General features: G+C 41.4%; 1 protein-coding gene across 4 annotated transcripts in view; it reads right to left on the bottom strand.

The window, feature by feature from the left end:
• HMGN3 (high mobility group nucleosomal binding domain 3) overlaps window positions 1-23,021 on the bottom strand; it is a 28,928-nt gene extending 5,907 nt beyond the window's left edge. The window contains exons 1-2 of one of the 4 annotated variants that reach the window (XM_046677619.1): window positions 22,757-23,021; window positions 4,734-4,784 (exon numbers count right to left, since the gene is read on the bottom strand). In XM_046677619.1, the coding sequence (XP_046533575.1) occupies window positions 4,734-4,784; window positions 22,757-22,978 (273 nt within the window). In that variant the 5' untranslated portion in view covers window positions 22,979-23,021. The remainder of the gene's footprint in view (window positions 1-4,733; window positions 4,785-22,756) is intronic. The other 3 variants (XM_046677620.1, XM_046677621.1, XM_046677622.1) reach the window with 3 other exon arrangements.
• Between the last annotated feature and the right edge of the window lie 1,087 nt (window positions 23,022-24,108).

Here is a 24,108-nt window from a genome sequence, read left to right as displayed (position 1 = left end):
GAATATTTGCTGAATAAATGAACTCGAGCTTTTTTCTTATTCTTGCTGCCTTACACAGACTTCGCTTGTTTTAAATAATTTTTTAAGGGAGTCAGCAAAAATGGTCAGTAGGAGCCCGGGCCCTGGCTGCCGGGAATCAGGAGATTCTTGAAGCCTGCTCGGGTGAGTCCACGTCAGCTGGGCAGGCCAAACTGGAAGAAATATTTCTTGCCATCTCCACATCTAAGAACTTTCTTGCTGAAAACAGCCAGAGGAAGGTAAACTTATCTTTCTTTAGACTATAGAAGGAAATAAAGGGCCAGAGGCTCCATGAATAATTTTAACTCTGGGGTCTCGAGGAAAGATCACAGCTGGACATGAGGCCGGGCAGTAGAAGGTGCGGAGGCCAGGAGGCGTTGCAGGTTAAGTGGTGGCTGTGATATATTCACTGCGCTGGATAAGAGGATGCACAGCTCGGCACACAGGTGGGGAGGAGAGCCTGTATCAGATGCTCCACAGGAAGTGCCGCAGCCTCTGGATTATGGTGGGCGCATTCACAGCGATGCTCTCACGAGTCGTTGGGAACTAGAACCCAAATCCTGTGAGGCCTGTTCAGTTGCGTGAACGGGTACCACTGAAGAAAAGGCAACCGTATCAAATTAAACTGGGCAGCAAGGGGCAACTTCTGCTTCTTCAGCATGCTTTCCAAGCGTGGAGGAGCAAAGGAACGCTGCCAGCTACCAAAAAGAGCTCAACCTGGAAGCTTCTGTGTGGCCTCAAGAACCATCCACAGCATCTCCCAAGTAAAGTGCAGCCAGCAGAAGACTGCCAAAAAGATGCCCTCCGAGAGGAAACAGAGGGGTGACTGGACCTCAACGAGCCCTCTCCACTCGGCGTCAACTTAGTGTACCATGGTGGCCTTACCTCACCGTTCACCTCATCTGTCTCTTGTCTGTACCCTGACTGCACAGGGCCGTCTTTCTCATGCATTCCTGTAGCTCCAGTGCCCAGCAGGGGCCCTCAGGAAATGCTGAGGTGAAGGCAACGGGTGGGCACCAGAAATGAGCAGCAAGTGTGAACTGGGGGGAAACGCTCAGGCCACAATTCAGTTACTACCCAATTTGGGTCCAGAAAAGGAGCTAAACATTAACCACTACTCATAACTGCCTCCCTATCCGCCACTGGTTGTCCTGAGTAAAATATCACTGAAGTGAGGCCAAAACGTGAAAAGTTCCTCAACTGCCCTCCTCTTGCTCCTCTCCTTTCCACCCAAACACGCCAAAGAGGGAGCGTGATGCCAGAGCGCCCTCAGATCTCCAGAGAGACATTCCACCCATGGCACCACTCCGCAGGGCCTGAGGCTGTGCTGATCCAAAGAGCTCACTACCTCCTTCTAATTCAGGACCCGCACAAGAGATTCGAGATAAAAAGCCGAGGAAATGAAGGCAAAAGCGAAGTTTGTCTCTCTAGGCTGCCTAAACCAACCAATCTCCAAAAAGCACATCCTTCTTATATTGTAAAATCATTTTATGACTTCCTGCCTAAAATTTACCAGCTCTTCTTTCTATGCCATAAAAAAAAAGACTTTTCTTAAATTTTCCTTTCCAGGAACCATGGTAAGAGAATTTCTTTTTCACTACAAACAGTGGAACGACCCTTGCCCTCAGTCAGTCAGTGGTACTGGTTATGCATGCAAGTGTGAACACCTTCCCAGAAAGTTCCAGCAGCTTTCACAGCCTGAAAACCTATGAACGACTGAACTATATTTATTGGATATAAAATAGACTAGACTGCTATTTTTTCCTTTTCCAAACACTAGAATTTGAGGTACTTACTTGGGATTCAGGCTGTTGGGTAGGATTACTACAAAAAAAGATAAGAACTTTCCTCCATTCGTGATTAAGTGTGAATCTTCAGGAAAAGTGGTCAAATGAGTGATTCTCAGGGAAGGAAGGGAGACTTTCAGAACGGAAAGTCACCAGGAGAGCCACAGAAACAGGAATGCGAGGGTCTGTCAGGCAGCTTACAGGTGCTGGGCACAAAGGAATTGCTCAGCAAGAGTAAATGATCACCCCTGGACTGGAGAAAATTCTGGTGAAGACTACTCTGAAAGATAGAGAGTCTTTTATTTTAATGTCCTGACTTCAAATGCAACATGGAAGTCGAATCTCGCCAGGACAAAGTTCACTGGGATAGCAAGATTCAAGCAGAATCACTGGACTTTGCTGAATACGGGTTGATGCACGTGGGCTGTTCCATTGGAATTTGGAAGCATTTCTATTTTTACAAGATCTCTTATTGTTCCTAAGCCTGACCATGTACTTCCCTGCAAAACCCAAAAGTCAAGTTGCTTTTAATTCCCCCAAACAAATAAGGAGCTAAATAGAAATTATCTTCTTTGCAAAACTGGGAAGCGGGGAAAGATGTGTATCAGAGCCGTGGCAGGGAACGGGAAAGACAGAGAGAAAGCACCGGGCAATCAGACTTATGACTACCACAAAGGGGGCATGAGCACGGAGGATTTCGAATCAGGAGACTCAGATATCTTTCTTGGTTCTGCAATTAACAGGTTATGACACTGGGAAAATCATGTATTTTTCTGAGAACCTTGTTTGCATTAGTAAAAATGGGGATGATAATATCATCTGCCTATTTGTTATCAAAAATAGCACTTCTCTGACATTCGCTATTCCCTTTCCTCGCTTTATTTTTCTTCATAGCAAATATCCAGTTATTTTATTTTATGCCCCTTCTCCCCCCACTAAGATGGGAGCTCCACGCAGGCAGACTGTAGCTTCTTTTGATCCCTGTGGAATCAGCAGGGCCCAGAGCAGTGCTCAGCAGAGTACTGGTGCTCAATACACTGACTTCTCTTGAGGAATGAATCTGCTGTGCTCTCCTTTTAGGGTTATCCTAAGGATCAGATAAAACAATGGATGTGAAAGGGCTTTGTAAACTGCCGAGTGTAGTAACTGTAATATATTGTTTTGGCCATTTATTGTCCAAGTACTATACTCTGTACCACGCCCTTCAAATATCATGACAGTGGAAAAGGATTTTCAAAAGAGGATCCCCCTGGAACTGACATCTATTCAATACAATCAAGTCTGTGCATCCTCAATGACATAACTAGAAGAGTCAGTCAATTCAGTGGGGGAAAAAAATCAATCAACAGACTGTCTGACAGTTCTTATCCTAAACCAGCAGCTAACTGAACGACCTTTTCACTTTTCAAACAATTGGGCTGATGTCCTGAAGACCTATTACGAGTTTTAACCTGGTCTTGGCTTAAGTGAGAAGTAGTCTCATCTAGGAAAGGTTTTGTTGGCAATAAGATAAATTATTTTTGTTAGCAATAATACAAAATATTAAAAATAATTTAAAAATAGAAATCATTAAAACGGGGGCTAAAATAATATGTCTAAGACAGTTGCATAAGCAAAAATCTTTCACATATCTTCGTGTTTTCAGTGTAGAAGGACTGGAGAGACTTCGCCACCAAGATCTGCTGTGTGCGAGGGTTTGTACGTCTTCTGAGTGAAAGGTCAATTTAAACAGCAGTCCTTATGGAGAAACCCAAATGCGTTTTGTGCCCAAATCTAAAAACATTAAGGCTCCTTACACTTAGCCAACTGCCCTACAAACTATAGTTTGCCATTTCCAAGAAAATTGAAGCATTTATCATTTTTCGTTTGGTTCTAGCATGTTTAGTGACTTGATTCTGGATCACAAACCTCACCTCCCAAATTGTTAGACACTGAAAGCTGGTAAATGGATAGTGGGGACTTGGTTACAGGCAGTTTTGCTTGTTTTGCTTTTAGCTTATTTCTTTATAGATACTGTTAAAGATTCTCCATGTGGCAGAATGAATTTCCTTGTACAAATCTTGTGTAGGGGGTTTTGCCATCATGACAAATTCCTCTGAATTATTAACAATATGAACCACCCAATCAAAGAACCTGTAACTAGACATTGTTTCTGTCTCTCTCATGACCCCGTTTAGTTTACAATTTCAAGGGGAAGAGCTGCAGTTTTTCCACACACTGTAAAGCTCTGTGCAAAAGTGAATGGCTGTCATCACAGTTACCATGTCATTTGCTACTTTTTCATCCATCTCCTCTTAGAAGTTCACGATGCTACCACGGAGGGTCAAAGGCAAGCTTGTCTTCCATGTTCCCAGTGTTCAGAGGTCTCTGTATTTAGCACACATTTCCCTGAATTATTGCCTAAGCAATTATCTCAAGTCCTAAGAATTTTCTCGATTAAAAATATCCAACTTTAACATTTTGACATTTTGTGTATCCTTCTGTAGTTTTTGACTTCAGAGATGATTCCTCTTAGGCAAATATTCCGAACCTAAAAAGTAATTTATAATTCACTCACTGGAGCAGAGAATTTATTAAATCAACAGTCTTTCATTTCCTTGCTGTGAAAGGCAGACTTTGTTCTCCTTGATGAATTTACCTATTATCTTGCTTTTTGCCCAGAAGGAATTCAAAGTATCTGCTCTAACAGACAGCAGGACCAACAGGTAGAAATATAAACAACCTGGAAGTTGTAAGTGGAAAATGCCTCATCCATGTACCCCACTGAAACACACTAGGCCAAGCGAGACTACACAGCGACACTCCTGTCTGGTTTCTGCGGTCTCAACAGCCTTGTTTAGGAGAACGTTCATTCAGACGCAGACAATCATAACAATATCAAAAATTCCAGTTAAATCACTAAATACAGGATGTCAAAGATACACTCACCTCCTGTTTAGTTACTTTGGATCCATCCTTGCCCTCTGTACTCTCCGGAGACTAGAAAGAAAATATTTCAGTAAATTGTATTTAAATTGGAAAACACACATTAGAGGGAGATTTGAAAAAAAAAAAAGCTATTTCAATTCTCTGGACCACATAAGCCAACAGATATTTTGTGGGGGAAAAGTACATTTGTAAAAGGATGTGTTTTTACACACACACATACACACGCACACACACACTGCACTTATCTGCATAACTGCTCTAATTTTAGACCAGGAATATGAAAGAACTGAGATGAGCCCCTGTTCTCAAGGTACACTCTCCTTAAGGAATTTTCCTTGATCTTTGATGATTCTACCACCAGTTAAAGAACAGGGACCCAGCAGTCAGACGCAGGGGTGCCTGGGATGCAGCGCACGTTCCAGTCACTTGGCTTCTCTAAGATGAGGGCAGGACGCTGGGAAAGCCCAAGCCAAGTGCAAAGCATGCTTTCATCCCAGACTCGCTGGCTTTGATTTCTAGCCCATTTCTTGATATGACCTGACAGTGTGTCATGGGTTACTGTATCTCCATTATCAAGTCCAGCGTCTCTACCACACTCCCAGCCTCTGCAGGATAGCTCAGGGCCCTGCCACCCCAGCTGATCTGTTTCCTCATTTTGATCCATCCCCTGAGGCAGCACCTGCCCACTCTCATGACAGCTCAAACCCAACTCCTTCACAGGCTGCACACAATGGGGAAAATATACCTAGATCTATATGACACATCAATTATCTCAATATATTTTTATTGGCTAAAGACAATAAATATGATTCAAACAATTAAATTAATTAGAAAATTAAAGTATTTAACACCAGATATGAATAGAGTTCCCACCAGGGAAAAATACAAATAGCAAACTGACATTGGGCAAAATGTTTGGCTCAGCAAAATAAAACAGCTATGTGGTAATACCTTATACGATAAAATGAGGAAAAAAGTTAAAAGATCATGGAACCCACTGCTTGGTGGGGCTGGTGACACTGTAAATTAACATCATATTTCCAAAGAACAACTTGGCAATATGAAAAAAACACAGAGGACTAATCAGACGACGACCCAGTAATTCCAATTTTGGAACCACGACTCAAAAAAAGAAACTGTAAAAGTATGGTTTTATTTGTACTGTTTCTAAAATGGAGTAACTGGAAACAACTCACTTGATCAATTAATAATAGAGAACTGTTTAAGCAAACTACTAACCATTAATGCAATGAGATTAAAAATAGTCTATGTGAATACATGGAAAGTCCACATAAAATAATGCTAAGTTAAAAAACTTAGATTACAAAATAAGATGTAAAACATAGGTCAGAAGTATACTAAGTCTTTGGGAAAGACAACAGCTCTTCTTCAAGGCAAAGGACACGGTGAACCTCCTCTTCTCCCCGAGGGCTGCCTGTTACCCACAGTCTATCATCTGCTCCTCTCCAGAACCTTCCAGGTCCACACAGTTCTCCCGTTTCCCAAATCAACCAACCACTTTCCCCTCCTCCATGGAACCTTCTCCATGAAGAGAAACAGAGCTTCCATTTTCTGTTCCTGACTCTCAGGCACAGGAATGTCTGTTTCACAGATCTCCTGTTCCAGAGGTCAGCTGAGTTAGACAGCAAAATCTTAGAAAGTCTGAGCACATGACGACAACCCCTAGGTGGGCCTTCGGCTTTGCTCACTTCCAAGGCTACAAACTCGCGCCTCTGTTGTCCAGGAGCACTGGGCTCTTGTCCATACCTGTCAGGCCACTCGGTAGATTTCAACCTGGGCACCCTCCACCTGTAACTGACAGGCATTTAAAGAAGCAGCGCATAGCTATGGTTGATGTTAAGTGACATTTAAAAAAATAAAAAAACTTACGTTAACGACATTATTTTCAATATTCTCCTATGCAATGGATTAGTGATAGGGAATATGATCAAGACCTCACTCTCTAAACACTGATCTAATAATGTTTGTATTGGATGCAAATTATTGAAAAACAGAAACTTGGAACGACACCACATGAAAAAAGCAGGTATAACCAAAGGTGTTAATGCCTTCAGACGAATGAATGTAAGACTCTAGATGTGAACAGCTACAATTCCAGGCAAAGCTGGTTTCTCTGGCAACCTTTCCACAGCGCTTTCTACTAACAAGCACGCACAAATTTACAGTCAGGAACAAGCCAACTGATCTTTACCCTGGGGCCAGTGCAGCAGTGTGGCCTGAATGCAGGTCAGGACACCAGCCTGAACCCCGGCTCTCCACTTGGGAGCTGTGTGATCTGCGGCAGCGACTTGATCACAGTGGCTCAGTCTCTTCATCTGTGAGTGACAGATGGCAACAACATCTAACTGAAAGGGTGATGCTTACAATCAAGCAAGATGTCGGAGAGAGAATTTCATAGATTGTGAATTGTTATGCAGATGTTACGCAATAAAAGATACAAGATCTTAATGAGTCTTCTGAATTATCAAATATGAAATTATATTCAAGAGCCTTAAAGCTGAGCACATTTCTTTACATCCAGATTCCCCACAATCTTGTCATCTGTTTTTGTTGGACAGAGGAATAGGTATACTACTCTTTCAGAAAGACCTACCATTTCAGGCTGGCTGATCACACACCCGGTCCACCATGCACACTTAGCCATCAGGCTGGGGGCAGGAAGGAGGGCATGGTATGAAGGGTTGAAAACAAAAGACCCCAGTTTTTGTCCTTAGGGATTGGGAGGAGTAAACACAAAGAAGAGGGGGAAACAAGGCTTGGGGGTGTGCACAGACGACCTCAGATGTGCTTCAACCTCTAGGGGGCTGATGGGAAAGATGAGGAATTCCAAGGCAGAGGGGTTCTTGCTCCACTCCCCAGGACAGGGCAAGCTCATGCCAAACCAGTTAGAACCCAGAATGGACAAGAGGGCAGAGAACCATGGTCAAACAACAGGGTCTCATTCCCATTATCTGAAGCTCCTTCAGCAACCAAATGGCATGGGTACTGAGTTGAGAGCCAGCAAAGGGGAGGGGGACACATATGGTGACCAGATGGAAGGCACAGCAGGAATTCTGGGGAGGCTGGAACACCACTGAGAGCTGACCTGAGGGCAAGTCAGCAGGCAGGTGGATCACTGAGCAACTGGTGACCGGATGGGGACAGAGAATTGGCCAAGAAGGCCCGAACTTTGGCAAAAAGCAACAGGAAGTTGAATTTTTTTTCATTACAAATTCTGAAAATAAAAGTAGCCTCATGGAAATAAAAATACCTCAAAACATAAACTCTAGAACAGCGAGAGCAGAAGAAATAATGAACTGTCATAGACCGCTGAGGAATCAGCCCAGAATGCAACAAAGAGCAATAAAGAGATGAACAACATAAAAGAGAGGTTAGGACACGTGGTGGCTCATTGCAGGGCTCCACATATACCCTAACAGACATTTCAGAAGCGGAGAACAGATGAACTAGTAGGAAGGAAAAGACATTAACGGCTGAGAATTTTCCCAAACTGAAGTCATGAGCCTCCAGTTGGAAAGCTCACACCAGGGAACAAACTGGAAACAAAACAAAACAAAACAAATACAATGAGACATACGGTAATAAAACTACAGAACGTCAAGAAACAGAAGAATCTTAAAAGTTATCAGTTAAGAGATGGACTATCTAGAAAGAATTACTTCTCACCAGCAACCACAAATGTAAGAAAATATGGAGTAACGTTCAAGGAGCTGAGGAAAACTGTCAACCTAGAATTCTATACCTAGCTATTATTCGAGAGTGAAGGCAAAACCAAGACATTCCAGAATACAAATACTAAGCGAGTTTACCACCAACAGAGCCTTTCTTTCAACAAGGGTCTATTAGTAAGGGATCAAACTCAGAAATACAAAAATGAATTCAGATAGAAGGAAATTATATAAGCAGAAAGTATAAAAGACACAGGTAATCTAATTAACCATTACCTGTAGATAATAATAATACCTATTTTGTGTGTGTGTGTTTAAAATGTTTTAATAGAAATCCTATACAAGTGCTGTATAGAAGCACAACATGTAATTTCAGATTTCCTAATAGTCACCTTAAAAAAGTAAAAAATAGGGGCCAGACCGGCAGTGTAGCAGTTAAGTTTGCACGCTCTGCTTCAGAGGCCTGGGGTTCACTGGTTCGGATCCTGGGTGCAGACCCACACACCACTCATCAAGCCATGCTGTGGCAAGTGTCCCACATACAAAATAGAGGAAGATGGTCATGGACATTAGCTCAGGGCCAATCCTCCTCAGCAAAAAGAGGAGGATTGGCAGCAGATGTTAGCTCATGGCTAATCTTCCTCAAAAAAAAAAGTAAAAAAATAGGTGAGGGGGCTGGCCCCATGGCCGAGTGGTTAAGTTTGCACACTCCGCTTCAGCGGCCCAGGGTTTCGCCGGTTTGGATCCTGGGCACAGACATGGCACTCCTCATTGAGCCATACTGAGGCAGCATTCCACATGTCACAACTGGAAGGACCCACAACTAAAAATACACAACTATGTACCGGGGGGCCTTGGGAGAAAAAGGAAAAATAAAATCTTTAAAAAAAACAGGTGAAATTAATTTTAATAATATATTTTATTTAACTGAACATATTTAAAATATTATTTCAACACAAAATCAATACACAAATTATTAATAAGGTATTTCACAAACTTTTTTGTACTAACCTTTAAAATCTGGCATGTATTTTACACTAATAGCACATCCCTATTCAAATGCTAAATTTTCACCAAGAATATCTGATCTGTAGTTAGTGTTCATAAGATATTTAGTAGTTTCACATACCCAAGTTGTTCCCAAAATATTTAAAATTTTCTAATATCTGAATCTAATATCAGGTTTTAAATTTAAATTGATTAAAATGAAATAAAATTGAAAAACTCAGTTCATCCTTTTCAAGTGCTTCAGAGTCGCAGGCAGCTAGTGGCTGCCATACTAGATAGCACAGTTTTAGACAATAACCACCACAAAGGATGAGAGTAGTGACCAGATCAGAAGTCAGAGCATGCTAGGGCCTGGTTTTGTTCTGGAGGATGACACAGACACAGAATAATTTTAGATTCTGTTAAAATAAAATTTAAAGATAGCTATTAAAAATGTTCAGAAGAAACTGGATCTATAAACTTCCAAATCAGGAAGAGTAGAATAAAGCAAACTTTACCAATAAAAGGCAGAGAAGGAAAGCACAAAACAAAGGCAAACATAGGATAAATAGAAACCACAAAATAAGAAAAGTCCCAATGTATTAGTAATCACAGTATAGCTAAACAAATTATTCTCATTCATGATGATACCAAGTGACAGAAGCAGCAGAAGAATACACATGTATGATTACACTTTTACAAATTTTAAGACAGGCACAAATCAGTATTAGGATTTATATATGACATACATATCGTAAAGGCTTAAAATCATGGACTGGAAGGATACTCATCAAATTCATGATAATGCTTATCTCTAGGGAGGCTGATAAGGGAAGGGAACCAAGACGGTTTTTCAAACTTGATTTGTAACATTTTATTTTTTTTAAAGATTTGAAGCAAATATGATAAAATGTGCAAATCAGTGAATTCTGATTGGTGGGTAAATAGGTATGTTATATTATTTCCTGAGTTTTTCCGTATTTAAATTTTTTTCCAAATAAAAATATTATCAATATAGGAAAAAAAAAGACCAGCAGCAAACTCGCTCCACTAAGTCTAGTTTAACCATGCCCTAACATGAGCTCTGTGACTAGATTTACTCATGGCATTTTCTGTACGTCCTCAATGGCTTATAAATCTGGCTCATACACTGCCTCCTCCTTTCTGTTCAAGGCGTATAATTCATAATTGCTTCATCTGTGCCAATATGAAGAAACTGGAGTTGGGCAAGAAGGGAAGCCAAGAGCCCTCAGACGCAGATTCAGAACTCTCGCTCTGGCGCTGGTGGCAGGAGAGCTGGGCAGAGAGGGCAAGAATGTCCTCAGCAGCTCACGAATTGTACCATACACATTCTTTACACAAAGATGCCTGAGAACATGAAAATGGACCAAAGGGGATACAACTGTATTTTTCCTTAGGACTACAACAGGACCAGCAGTTCTTATCAGGAAACCAAGAAAAGAAACTCGGAGTTTTTATCTATAGACCACCCCTAAGGAATCAACAGGAAAAGCGACCCAACGCTGAACTTCTCTTTCAATATATGGCACTTACCACCATGCAGAGGGTCACTGTTGGGGTCATGAGCCCAATTTTCTCTCTCCAAACTGAGGAAGGTATCAGAGAAGACAGGAAAATCCTCACGACCTTCAACAGTTGGTTGGGAACAGCTCTAGACGGCATCAGCATGTGGATTTGTCACTTCAGAGAAAGACACAGGGTGTGGCAGGAGGCTGGGAAGAGTAAGGCTAGTACCTCCTGGCGCCATGTTTCTTAGCCACACAGGAGAAGAAACAGGGCAGCTCAGGCTTCTGAGTGCTGGACCTTATATTAAAGTTGAAAAAGTCTTTACTGGTAAGCGTAGGCTCTTAAGAGCTTTACTTTCAAGATTTTAAGTGACAAGAGTTATTACTTCATAACTTAAGTGAATTAGTTGAGAGCCTAGAGTATGTCTGAAATTCAAGTAATCATTTGCAGCAGCCATAGGACAACTCCAGTCTCAACTCCTGGATTATCCATGCTAACGTGGAAAAGCTGGGAGTAAATATAACACTGCAGATAAACCAACAATCATTTCTTCTTCTTTTTTTGGTAAGGAAGATTGTCACTGAGCTAACATCTCTGCCAATCTTCCTCCATTTCGTATGTGGGATGCCTCCACAGCACGGCTTGATGAGCGGTGTGTAGGTCTGTTCCCTGGATTGGGGGCCATTGAAGCGGAGAGTGAAAACTTAACCACACCACCACCAGGTCGTTCTCAGCAATCACTTCTTTTAACCTAGGGGACATATTACTTTGAGATGATTTTACTCTAACTTGCTGGTCAATATTTTAAAATTATTGGTTTTTTATTATTTAAAATTTCTTTTAAAAGTAATTTATATTTTCTGTTACAAACCGAAGACTGGAGAAAAGAAAGTAGTCCAACAGTGAGCTGGTTAGCAGAGGAAAAGCATTCTAAGACAAAAAATCCAAATAACCTATGCAGAGAAAGACCAAGACCTGTCTATAACTATGTCACTTTTCTGCTAAAATGAACACACAACTCAACTACTTGATTCACACAACATTAATTTCCCTCCACAGATGGGGGCAGTGTCTATGAAATTCTTATGCAGTTTTTCAAATAACACGTAGTTCCCTTAAATCCAAATATTCCTATGACACATGAAACAGACACCGAAAATTTTACTCAGAGCCACAGGACCACTGCTTAACATTGGCATGGCTGTGCTTCCTTCTTCCTGTGGGTGCAAGTTTGGGAGCCTCCAAAACTGCAACTGCTTTTTAAAAGAATCTTTAAAAATCCAATATTCAGAATTAAGAGATCACATGCAGAGGATTAATAATCAAACTGACGTTCAATTTCTTTGCTACCTCCTCCCCTGCCTGTGTCTATTAAGTTCATCAATGTCTAAAAACCCAAATTTTACTTATTACTGAGGTTATGGCTAGAATGTCTTCCCAAAATAATATTTTGCTGTTCACAATTTTATCAAAGATAAAAGTAACTGAGTAAGAATCCTGCTGTAAAAGACTCTGGATGAACTGAAATAAACAGCATCTCTCTTTTCTAAGGGATAGTTTTAAGAAAATATCTCACATTGTATTCAGATATAAAAGATCACCAAAAAAAAGAAAAAGCCATGGTCAAGGATATTCGGTGAAATTTTATTAGTGTAACTATACATAATTCAATAATGGGTGTATGACATCAATATGAAATAAAAAATTTAAAATATTTTGCACCTTCTTCTGGTCTGAGTTGCCTCTTTCATGAGCGTTCCCTTTTTCTAGGTGGTGTGGTTTGGGATGGATAGGACCACAGAGGATGCACTTGGCTGAGGTCTGAAGCCTGCATTCCAGCCTGGCTCATTTCTCGTGTCCCTGGGCCTGAGTTTCTTCACAAGTAACACGAAGAGGAGGGACCTGCAGATCTCACTCGCTGACTGATTTAGCTGCTGCTGTGTCCTTATTAATCACACTAGGAAGGGTCATGTGTATATCAGAGGGATGCCAGGTCCGGGGTCTTGGACAAGAGAAAAGGACAAGAGAAGAAACCCAGAGAAATAATCATAATCATAATCTTAATAAACATGTATACTGCACTTATGTGCAAGGCAATGATCTAAGCGAGTTAATCCTTACCACAATCCTCTGAGGTCGGTAAAATAGCATCATATCCATTTTATAAATGAGGAATCGAGGTCAGAGAGGTTAGGTAACTTGTCAAAGATTACCCAGTGGTAATGTTGCTGGTAAGTGGAAGAGCTGGGATTCAGACCCAGGTAGGCTGGCTCAGAGTTCATTCTCTTAACCACTACACCACTCTAAGTGGTTTGCGTTAGTTTTCCTAATTCCAAGACTGGGTGCAGATCTGGGACGACAGAAGAGCCAAGGGCTTCCAGTTTGGGGAACAGTTTAATCTGTAGACCTCGCCAAGGAGCACATAATATGCAATGCTCCCATTCCGTCTCACTCCTGTGCCTCTTGGAATAGTAATAAACAATTTCCCACAGGACAGCCTCGTGCAAAAGAATGAAAGTGGACCATCACCCTACACCATGCACAAAAATCAACTCAGAATGGATTAAAGACTTGAATGTAAGACCTGAGACCAAAAACTTCTAGAAGAAAACATAGGCAGGACGCTCTTTGACATTGGCCTTATTAGCAGCATATTTTCAAGTCCCATGTCTGACCAGGCAAGGGAAACAAAAGAAAAAATGAACAAATGGGACTACATCAAACTAAAAAGCTTCTGCACAGCAAAGGAAACCATAAACAAAACGAAAAGACAACCTAACAATTGGAAGAAGATATTTGCAAACCCTACATCAGATAAGGGGTTAATATCCAAAATATACAAAGAACTCATACAGCTCAACAACAAAAAAACTAACCCAATTGAAAAATGGGCAGAAGGTCTGAACAGAGATTCCTCCAAAGAAAATATACAGAAGGCCAACAGGTACAAGGAAAGATATTCAACATCATTAACTATCAAGGAATTGCAAATCAAAACTACAATGAGATACCTCACTCCTGTCACAATGGCTCTAATTAACAAGACAGGAAATAAGTGTTGGAGAGGATGTGGAGAGAAGGGAACCCTCATACCCTGCTGGTGGGAGTGTAAACTGGTGCAGCCACCATGGAAAACAGTATGGAGATTCCTCAAAAAATTAAAAATAGATCTATCATATGATCCAGCTATTCCACTGCTGGATATTTAACCAAAGAAGATGAAAACATGAATGCATAAAGATACATGCACCCCTGTGGTCATTGCAACACTATTCACAATAACCAAGACTTGGAAGCAACCTGGGTGCCCATCAGGAGATGAATGGATAAAGATGATGTGGTATATATACACAATGGAATACTACTCAGCCATAAGAAATGATGAAATCTGGCCATTTGTGACAATATGGATGGATCTTAAGGGTATTATGCTGAGTGAAATAAGTCAGACAGAGAAAGTCACATACCATATGGTCTCACTCATAAGAAGAAGATAAAAAGAACGACAAACAAACACATAGAAAGAGACTGGATTGATGGTTACTAGAGGGAAAGAAAGAAAGAAACATAAATGGGAAATATTATGGAGTAACTGTTAAGAGCAAAATTCTTGAGTGAAAGAGGGCTGGCTTAGAATTCCTGGTTCTAGCACTTCCTAGCTTGTGACCCAGGGGAAATTCCTGAATCTCTCTAAGTCCCAATATTCTCAGTGTGTGTGTGAAAGGCCACACAGGCTCAGTGGTTAAGAGAATGGGGTCTGGAGCCGGGCTGCCAGGCCTGCACTCTCCGCTCAGCCGTTCCCTGCCAGGGGGCATCTGTAACACGGAGGAGTGAAGAGTATACACCTTACTGGGTGGCTGGGAGGATTCAGCTTATTAATGCGAAGTGCTCAGAACAGTGCCTGAGTCATAGAGAGACACCTAAATGTTCTTTACCGTGGCTGTCAATATTGTCTGTGAGATGAGCACAGTCTCATAGAATTGTTGTGAGAATAAAATGAAGTAATGAAATTATACCACAATACTTCCCATATATGTTTATTTCTAATAACTATGCGTATTTTCACTTACACTAAGGTGCCTAATGAATATAAAGCACACAGATCAGGCCTGGAACATCCAGGTGTTTATTAAATGGTAGCTATTTAAATTTTAATGATAATAAATATATTTGTATGTTGTTACTGATATATTTCTCTTAAAATATTAAATTTTGAAACCAATTTTGAAATTTAATACCTTTTTCTCTATTTCCCTACTTCTGAATCTACATGTCATTTACCTTATGTGTAACTGAACATGCATCTGCCTTGGACCTATCTAAATGGCTGTGTTTCTGGACATGTCCACAAGATCTAAGAATACTGGACTCAATAAATACCTTGACTAGGAAGCAATAGGTGATTTGACTGAACTCTTCTAAGAAGACAGTGAAATGTACAATAAATAAACAGCCGGTGAAAAAGGAATTCAACATTTTGATTTGATTTGTTATCTGCAACACTGATTTTTAAATTACTCAGGAGACTAACATCATGGTTCAACATACTAGGTATCATGAAAGCAGACAGCTTAAATGGTATCTATTTCAGTCACCATTTCCAAATTGTACCCTGCAGGAAAGTGGAATATATTTAACTCTGGCGTAAACGAAAGCAACGTTTTACCGGGAAAATACAGGAAAAGAGGATCACTTGATAACTGATTTGCCAAAGGAATTTTAATGTTATACAGAGATATTTTTAAACATATTTTTTTCCTGTGAGAAAAATCAACCATGTAAAAATGCACCAGATTAAAGCTTATGTTCTTTCAGAAACACGACCTGTGTTATTTGGTTGTTGAACGTCTACTCGTATAACTGCAGTGAATTAAACATCCAGGGTGAGCTCTGTTTGCTCCCTATCCACTGCATGTGCCATTCGTCCTCCTACAAAATGGAAGCTTAGTGCTTACTGCAAGCCTGTTATTTCACTGCAGTTCTCTTAATAATCATAAATATCAACAAGATAAGGAACATCCATTGACTGCTTTACACTGTGCTAAGTACTTGCATTCAGCATCTCACTTAATTTCCCCAACAACCCAATGAGGTACAAGATATTTTTCTCCCAGTTTTACAGATAAGAAAACTGAGTCTTACAGAATTAGGAATTTAGAAGTTCGGGGAGAAGTTAAGTAACACAGCTAGTAAACAGTAAACATCAGAACAATACCGGATCATCTCTCCAACAAGTATATGAAATAATTACACTTACTCCTTTCTTCTCTTGAAAACAACTCATTCATACACTTGCTCAAGTTACACTACCGTGCTAGGTGCTACAGGGGATAAAAGAGAGATCAGGGCCATCAAAGACTTCATGGGCAAGTTGAATTAGGAAGATCACACAGTTAATTCAAAATAGGTAATCACTCAAATATCATGTGCCAATTTAGAAACATGGTGCCAGACAACCACCTTTAAAACACAAGAGAGTGGTTAAAAGAAAGGGACCAAGAAGTCACTGAATCTTTCCTAAGGAGGGAAGGCAGCTACTGCACACGATCTGATCTCAACTGTTCTAACAGGCCTGGAATTGAACTTCCTGACAGTAGTTCAAAGAAAGCAAGACTTGACCGATCTCCTTCAGTTACAAACCAGCCCTGATCCTCTTGAGATTGAAAAAAAGAAAAAAGCTATAACCCCAAACCCTTTTAACCAAACAACTTTTTGTCAGTGTTTATTTCGGACATGCAGTCTGGTCAAACCTTTGAACGCTCATAGCTCCTATCTTTTCTTTTGGCTCATGATCACTTCTTGCCATAAATTATAAATACTTGCATATGTATATTACCTACCCTGTCAGACTGAAAGATCCTTAAAAATAATGGCATTTACTCATTCACTTCAAAATGAGTTGGAAAAAAACAATAATTCACTTACTTTCCCAAGGTGATGGTATCTTGCATAAAGGTGATGCTCAATAAATGTGTATTTAACATGGAGTCAGTGAATTCATGGATGAATAAAATGTACAACCCTGCCACATTTGTCTTTACTTCAACCAGGTTTTATATCAGTATTAACTCAATTAAACTCAGCAAGCATTTATAAATGGCCTACTACATGTCAAGCCCTTTCATACGCAGACTGGTAAATTCAATACGGTTAAGAAGGCAATTCTCCCCAAACCAATTTATAGATTCAATTCAATTCCTATCAAAATCATGGCATGCGTTTTTGTAGAAATTTACAAGCTGATTCTAAAACGTATATGAAAACGCAAAGGATGCAACAGCCAAAACAATTCTGAAAAAGGATCTATTGGAGGACTGACGCTATCAGACTTCAAATCTTACCATAAAACCGCAGTAATCAAGATAATGTGGTATTGGTGTAATTAAGGATAGACAAAAAGACAATGGACCATGACTCAGAGCCCAGAAATCAACCCTTACAATTATGATGAATTGATTTTCGACAAAGGTACCTAGGCAATTCAGTGGGAAAACTATGGTCTTTTCAGCAATTGGTGCTGGAACAACTAGATATTCATATGCAAAAAAATGAATTTAAACCCTTATCTCACACTATATACAAAATTAACTAAAAATGGATCATAGATCTAAATATAAGAGCTAAAACTATGAAACTCCCAGAAGAAAATATCTGTGACCTTAAATTAGGCAAAGATTTATTAGATATGACACTAAATGGATTTCATCAAAGTTAAAAAACTTCCGTTCTTCAAAAAACATAAAGTCAAATTTTTTTAAAAAGCCACAGAATGGAGGACAATATCTACAAATCATATATCTGATAAAGGACTTGAATCCGGAATATATAAAGAACTCTTAGAACGCAATAACAAGACAAATAATCCAATTAAAAAATGGTCAAAATATCCGAATAGGCATCTCCCCTAAGATACACATTATGCTAGTAAGTACAGGAACAGTTGCCCATCATGGTTAGCTATTATGGAAATGTAAACTAAATTCATCAGAATGGCTATAAGCAAAAAAAACAAATACTAGGTATAAGCAAGGATGTGGAGAAACTGGAACCCTCGTGCATCCTGGTACAATCACGTAGGGAAACAGTTTGTAGTCTATTAAAATGTTAAAGACAGACTTTTAAACCACCCATCAGTTCTACCCTTAGGAAACTTCCCAAGAGAAATGAAAATATGTTCATGCAAAGGCTTACATACAAATTTCTGGCAGCATTATTTATAATAACTGAAAACTGGAACAGTTCAAACTTCCATCACCATGTGAAACAATGAACAAAAAGCAGTCTATATGTACGATGGAGTATCAGTGGGCAATAAAAAAGAATGCAGCACAGACACAGGCTACAGCATGTATGGACCCTGAAACACTGCGCTGACCGGAAGAAACCAGACACTGAAGACTACATACTGCCTGATTCCCTTTATATAAGATTTCCTCATAAGGCAAAGCGATAGAGACAGAAAGTAGATCAGTGGCTGCTGGGTCTGGGGTGGGAGGGGGGACTAGATATGGTTTAAAACTGGACTACAATAATGTTACACAACTCTACAATTTTATTAAAAGTCATTGACTTGTATACTTTGAATAGATGAATGGACTTTATGGTTAGTAGGTCAGACCCCAATGAAGCTTTGTTTTTTTTAAAGAAATTATACTGCCATCAACACCGCTTGACAGTGCTGAAGTGTCAGCACCCTCAGCACCAGGCAGTGATACTATCAACCTTTTTTTAAATCAGATTGGTTTAAAAAAATCACATCTTGTCATTCTTAACAGTACACATTGCTTTGATTTCTAGTTAAACTGAACATTTTCACCTATTTGAATCTGTTCTTTTCTTTTTTTTTTGAGGAAGATTAGCCCTGAGCTAACACCTGTGGACAATCTCCTCTTTTTGCTGAGGAAGACTGGCCCTGAGCTAACATCCGTGCCCATCTTCCTCTTCTTTCTATGTGGGACGCCTACGACAGCATGGCTTGATGAGCGGTGCCATGTCTGCACCCAGGATCCGAACCAGCGAACTCCAGGCCGCCAAAGCGGAACGCGCGCACTTAACCGCTGCGTTACCGGGCCAGCCCCAGAATCTGTTCATTTCTTATCAGGATATACATCTTTTCCTTAAGGACATGTGAAACTACCTTTTGAAAATAGCAAACTTTCTTCAGTCATATGTGGTACAAATATTTTTCCCAGTTGTTCATTAAGTTTTAAAATACTGTTAACAGCGGTGTTTTTTGGGCCATATTGAAATATTCATTTTCATGTACGTAAATGTATCTACATTTTCATTTATCTATATTATCATTTTCATTTCAGCATCTGTCTCTGTGTTACGAGAAGCGATATTCCTTTGAAAGAGTAATCAGAAACTCTAAGTATTATTAGTCAGGCACCCTCAGCCCTACCGGCCTTTCCACTGTAAGAAAACAGATATAACTTAATTTCAAATTTCAAAGCTAGAGGCAGACAGCCTTTTCTTCCCTAAACTTTTATTTTAAGGTAAAGAGACACTACTGTTTACTTCCCAAACTCAGGCAAATTGCCTCATTGGAGAATTTCTGATGTCATACGGTAGACATTTCCAATACTTCTAGTGATGAGGAACTGGAAAAATAAAAAGGATGTGCAAATGTGTTTGCTGTTGCTAACCATGCCAGGACCAGAGTCTCGGCCTCACTGCCGATGCCTTTGTAGCACATCGGATCACCACGTCACAACGTGACCACTGCAAGCATCCGTGGACGGCTGACCAGAAGAGTCACTCACCAGCCCACCACCACCTGAGTCTGTGAATATTATCATTTTCCCTGCTATTCCAGTCACTATTAATGGTCATGACCCAGCCATTAGGTAATAAATACAGGAACCTCAATTTTATTTCAATCTCACAAACTCAGAAAGTGATTTAACGCTACCTGAAGAACATCTCACTGCTGAGGGGTGTACTGCTTCAAAAATACTACAGCGGTCAGCAAAAACCATTTAGTTTAATGTAGCTGTAACCATCACACACAAAAACATAGATAAAACTCACACAGATGTGATTAAGAGCCGTCACAGGATGCTTTACATAGATGTGGATGCTACAGCCTTGAAGTTGGAAAACTGAGGGCTGGTCACCTTATGATACAATCAAAAGAGGCATCCAGATGCCTGATAACAGAAAATGACGCTTTTCCTCTTTGTTTATTTGAGTCCTTACCCATACTTTCGAGACCAGCGCAAATGCAACCTTCTTTCCTTATCTATCCTGCAGCTTGTAGAATCTAGACTCTACATTCTGGAACATATGCACAGGCTCAATGTTATTCCGTTGTTTTGAGCCTGCTCGTCTTATCACCTCATTGAAGTAAATATAAGCTCCATGAGCTCAAACCGCACATCCCCCTGGCATGAAAGCAGTGCTAGGATTCCAGATGTTCTTTATCGACTTTGTTAGCGCCACTTCTAGCTCAAGAACAAACTAAACAGGTGCTCATTAAATAACATTTCTTGATTTCTGAGAAAAGGTGAAAAAACGGGCCAAGATGGCAAAAAGTATTGGGGGGAGCACTTTTAAAACTTATTATAATGTAGAACAAGCAGTCCTTTAGTCAAGAAAAATATAGTGGAGTAGCATGTAAATGTCCTGGCAGTTACCCCAGCTTTGTAGATCTCCAAGAGCTAGGCATGGATCGTTTCCAGTTTCTTTCTCTGCATCTAGGCAGGCTTTACCTAACGACAATGGTTTCCAAGGTAAGTCCCAGTGAACTGGAGAATTCCATGAGGCAACTCTAAGGTCTGACTGATAGATTGGATGGCCATGGTAGCCACGTTTATTTTGGGACTGCTTGTCCAGTACCAACCCAGGTCTTCGGCCTCCACGTATAGATGAAAACCCTTCCTATTAACCAAGGAGAGATCTTCCATCTCTGAAGAGCCCTCGGATGTAGTGAGGAATGACACACAGGTGCCTGTATACAGGTCTGCCTCTAGTCCCACGATGCCTGGCTAGCTTCTTCATGGAGGCTCTGCCTTCCAGACAAATAAACTAATAATCAAAAGCCAGTTCCTTTACGGTTCTTTTCTCCCCTTCTATTTCCTTAAGAGAGGTGGACAGTGAGGAGAAGTAAAAGGAATGGTTTCATCAGCTCTGGCCCTTGAACCACAAGGATTCCGCCAGACAGGGTTCATTATACCTAGAGCTCATGCACACTTAACCTACTGTTCATCTAACTTTGTTAATAATTCCCAGGAAAGGAGTTGGCACCAACTAACTCTGTAGCCCATTTCTTGATGACTAGTTCCTCTGACTCTACTAGAATTCCCAACCTTGTCATTAAACCTCAGAGAAAATGATGAAAACGGTGGCATGGTTTTAATATCCTCATTCTAGTACAACAAGGCTGAAAAAAACAATACTTTCATAAAAATTAAGTTTAAATAATGAACCTCAAGTATCAGTTCTCTCAATACACCATCCATCCTCGTAGGCTGGAAGTCTCTTTGGAGTTTCTAAATTCCTCTCGACCCATTCACTACTAAATGAAGAGAATGAGTAAATAATGTGTGAAAGTAAGGACTGTGGACCTACGGTATCTAATTAAATCTCTGGTACTAGCTATTGGTTGACGAGATGTTGGGTAACTCACCTCTCGAAGCCCCATTTCAATGGAGGGAACACTTCTGAAGGTGCTCTGATTAAATGAGACAACGGAACTCAACTCTTCCCACAGTCAGAGGCACATAGTACGTGCACAACAAACTCTAAGAAAGGCAAAAGCTCCTGTATTTTTAAAATTTCTGAATAATATATTCCCTTACACACACAAATCAGTCTACAGTCTATAACTGATAAAGCAGGACATTACTTGTAATTCTGCTTCAAATGTAATACCCTCGCTGGTTGACACAGTTGGAGACACCGGGCCAGGCGGTGGGAGATTGCCAGGCACCTTCTTAGGCACAGCGGCCGCTCACCGGTTTCCTTAGGGTGGAGCAAAGCCTTCCCTTCCCTCCGCAGCCGGACTCGGAGGGAAACCCGCGTCCCCGTGCCAAACACTTGGCGTCCGCGCCCGCGCGGAAGGGGCCGTAACAGTCCGCAAGGAGCGGCAGGTGAGCCTAACAGGACCCCAGCCGGCCCGGCGCAGCGGGGGGTGCGGAGAGCGCCGAGCCCGCCTTCCCCGCGCGGGCGCGGTCCGGGGCCCTGCCCTGGCAGCCACAGTGGGCGCCCGGCCGCCGCCGACTCCGCCGCTCCGGCCGCGAGCTGCCGGCAGGTCCCGGCCCCGCCCGCGCCGCCCGCAGCCCTGATTGACACCGAGTGGGTACATACGGGTCTGCGGCGGCGCCGAGCGGGGGGTGAGCGCTATTTTAAACATGGCTTTCCTCCTGCCTGAGCCTCGGGGCCATCGCGGCGCACCCGGCGGGGCCACGGCCCACACGGGAATAACCCAACATCTGTCCGACTTTTTCCGATCTCCGTCTGCGCGTACTTGTTTCCCCCCTCTCCCTGCTTTCCCTCCACACGAATCACAACCTGGCAGTTTGCAGAGGAAACTCCCCTCCTGGAAAGGGGAATGGAAAGCGCTTTTGCCTCTTGTTGGAGGTGGAAACCATTCCAGAGAGAATGAGTTCCAAAAAGAGGGGGAGCCGCGCCGCTGGAGGGAAAGTAATCGGAGATCGATGAAGACGGAGAGAGGGAGAGAGAAATGTCTGCAACAGGCATCTGAAAACAAGCGTCGCCCAGTTACTACCGAGCGCGTTCCGCGCAATCCATGGCAGTGACAAGATTTGCAGTAAGCACAATCTGAAGGCCTGTGAAATCTTTTTTGGTAAGACTTACCTTTCTCTTCGGCATAATGACCACGTTCGTGCAGCTAAAAAGTAAAGCAACGTGCTGGAAGCGCTGGCACGGCCGCTGGATCCTGCCGCCGCCGCTCACGCGCAGGGCACGGCGCACCCGGCCTCTCCGACCTGCACCTCCCGGCTCCCCCCAGGGGCCCTCTACTCGCTTGCCGCTCACTCCTCCAATGAGGAGCCCCGGCAGCCGGCCGCGAGGCCCCATTGGTTGCGGCAACGTTCTAAATTCCACGGGGGCGCGCCCTTCTCCGCGCGCACGGTACGCGCTGTTGTAGTTTCCACTTGACCGAAAAAAATCTGCCTGGCGACTGAGCATGCCCAGTTCAACTAGTGACCCGCCCCCTCCCCCCCCCCCAAAACCACGCGATCTTGGAGTTTCATTGTTTTGCTGCTCCTTCTTTCGATTGTATAAATAGGAGCAGTGTGGGCCTTCCTAAGGAGGAAGAAGAGTGCAGGGACACATTAACTTTAAAACGTAAGTATATACATAGCAGGCGCTTTATATGCTTCCTACCCATATATGACAGAGACCTGTAAGAGTGGGAAGGTTCTGTTCTGGAAGAGTCTGGCGGTCTCTAAGGGTCTTGGTTTCCCCCCTCTAGATATCTCACAACAATAATCCCTAAAATTGCTTAGGTCGAATTTCCTAAAAATCTGTGATTACAAGTCATTCACTAATTCAGTGTACTTCAAACTAGGCTTGAAGATGAATAGAGTATGTTTGTTATGGAAATTAGAAAAACAAACAAGGTCAGAAGAGATTATTTTATATTTTAAACATGTATTTAAATATACATCATTTAAATATGCATAATTTAATATTTCCCAAAGTACTGCAAGGCATTAAAACTGGCATTGCAATAACACTTCTGAATTTATTTTATCAGATCAGTTTTATCCTGATACTAAAACAGTGAAAGACCTGGAAAGAAGAGAGAGCTACGGACCAATCTCCTTCATGAACATAGATGCAAAAATTTTGAACAAAATGTAAGTAAATCAAACCCAACAACATTTAAAAGGATTAGACATCATCACCAGTGATGTTTATCCTAGGAATGCAAAGTTGGTTTAACACCTGAAAATCAATCAGTGTAATTCATCATATTAATAGAATAAAGGAAAAAACCCAATATGATCATTTTAACAGACACAGGAAAAGCACTAGTGAATGGCTAAGCAAATTGTGGTAAATACATGCAATGGAATACTACTCAGCAATAAAAAAACAAAATATTTCTACAGGGATGAATGTCAGAAACAGAATGCTATGTGAAAGAGTTCAAATACAAAAGACATGCTGGATAATTCCATTCATATAAAGTTATAGAAAAA

The sequence above is a fragment of the Equus quagga genome, chromosome 11 (assembly GCF_021613505.1).
Source record: "Equus quagga isolate Etosha38 chromosome 11, UCLA_HA_Equagga_1.0, whole genome shotgun sequence".
Lineage (NCBI taxonomy): Eukaryota > Metazoa > Chordata > Mammalia > Perissodactyla > Equidae > Equus > Equus quagga.
This window is presented reverse-complemented; position numbering and strand designations above follow the sequence as displayed.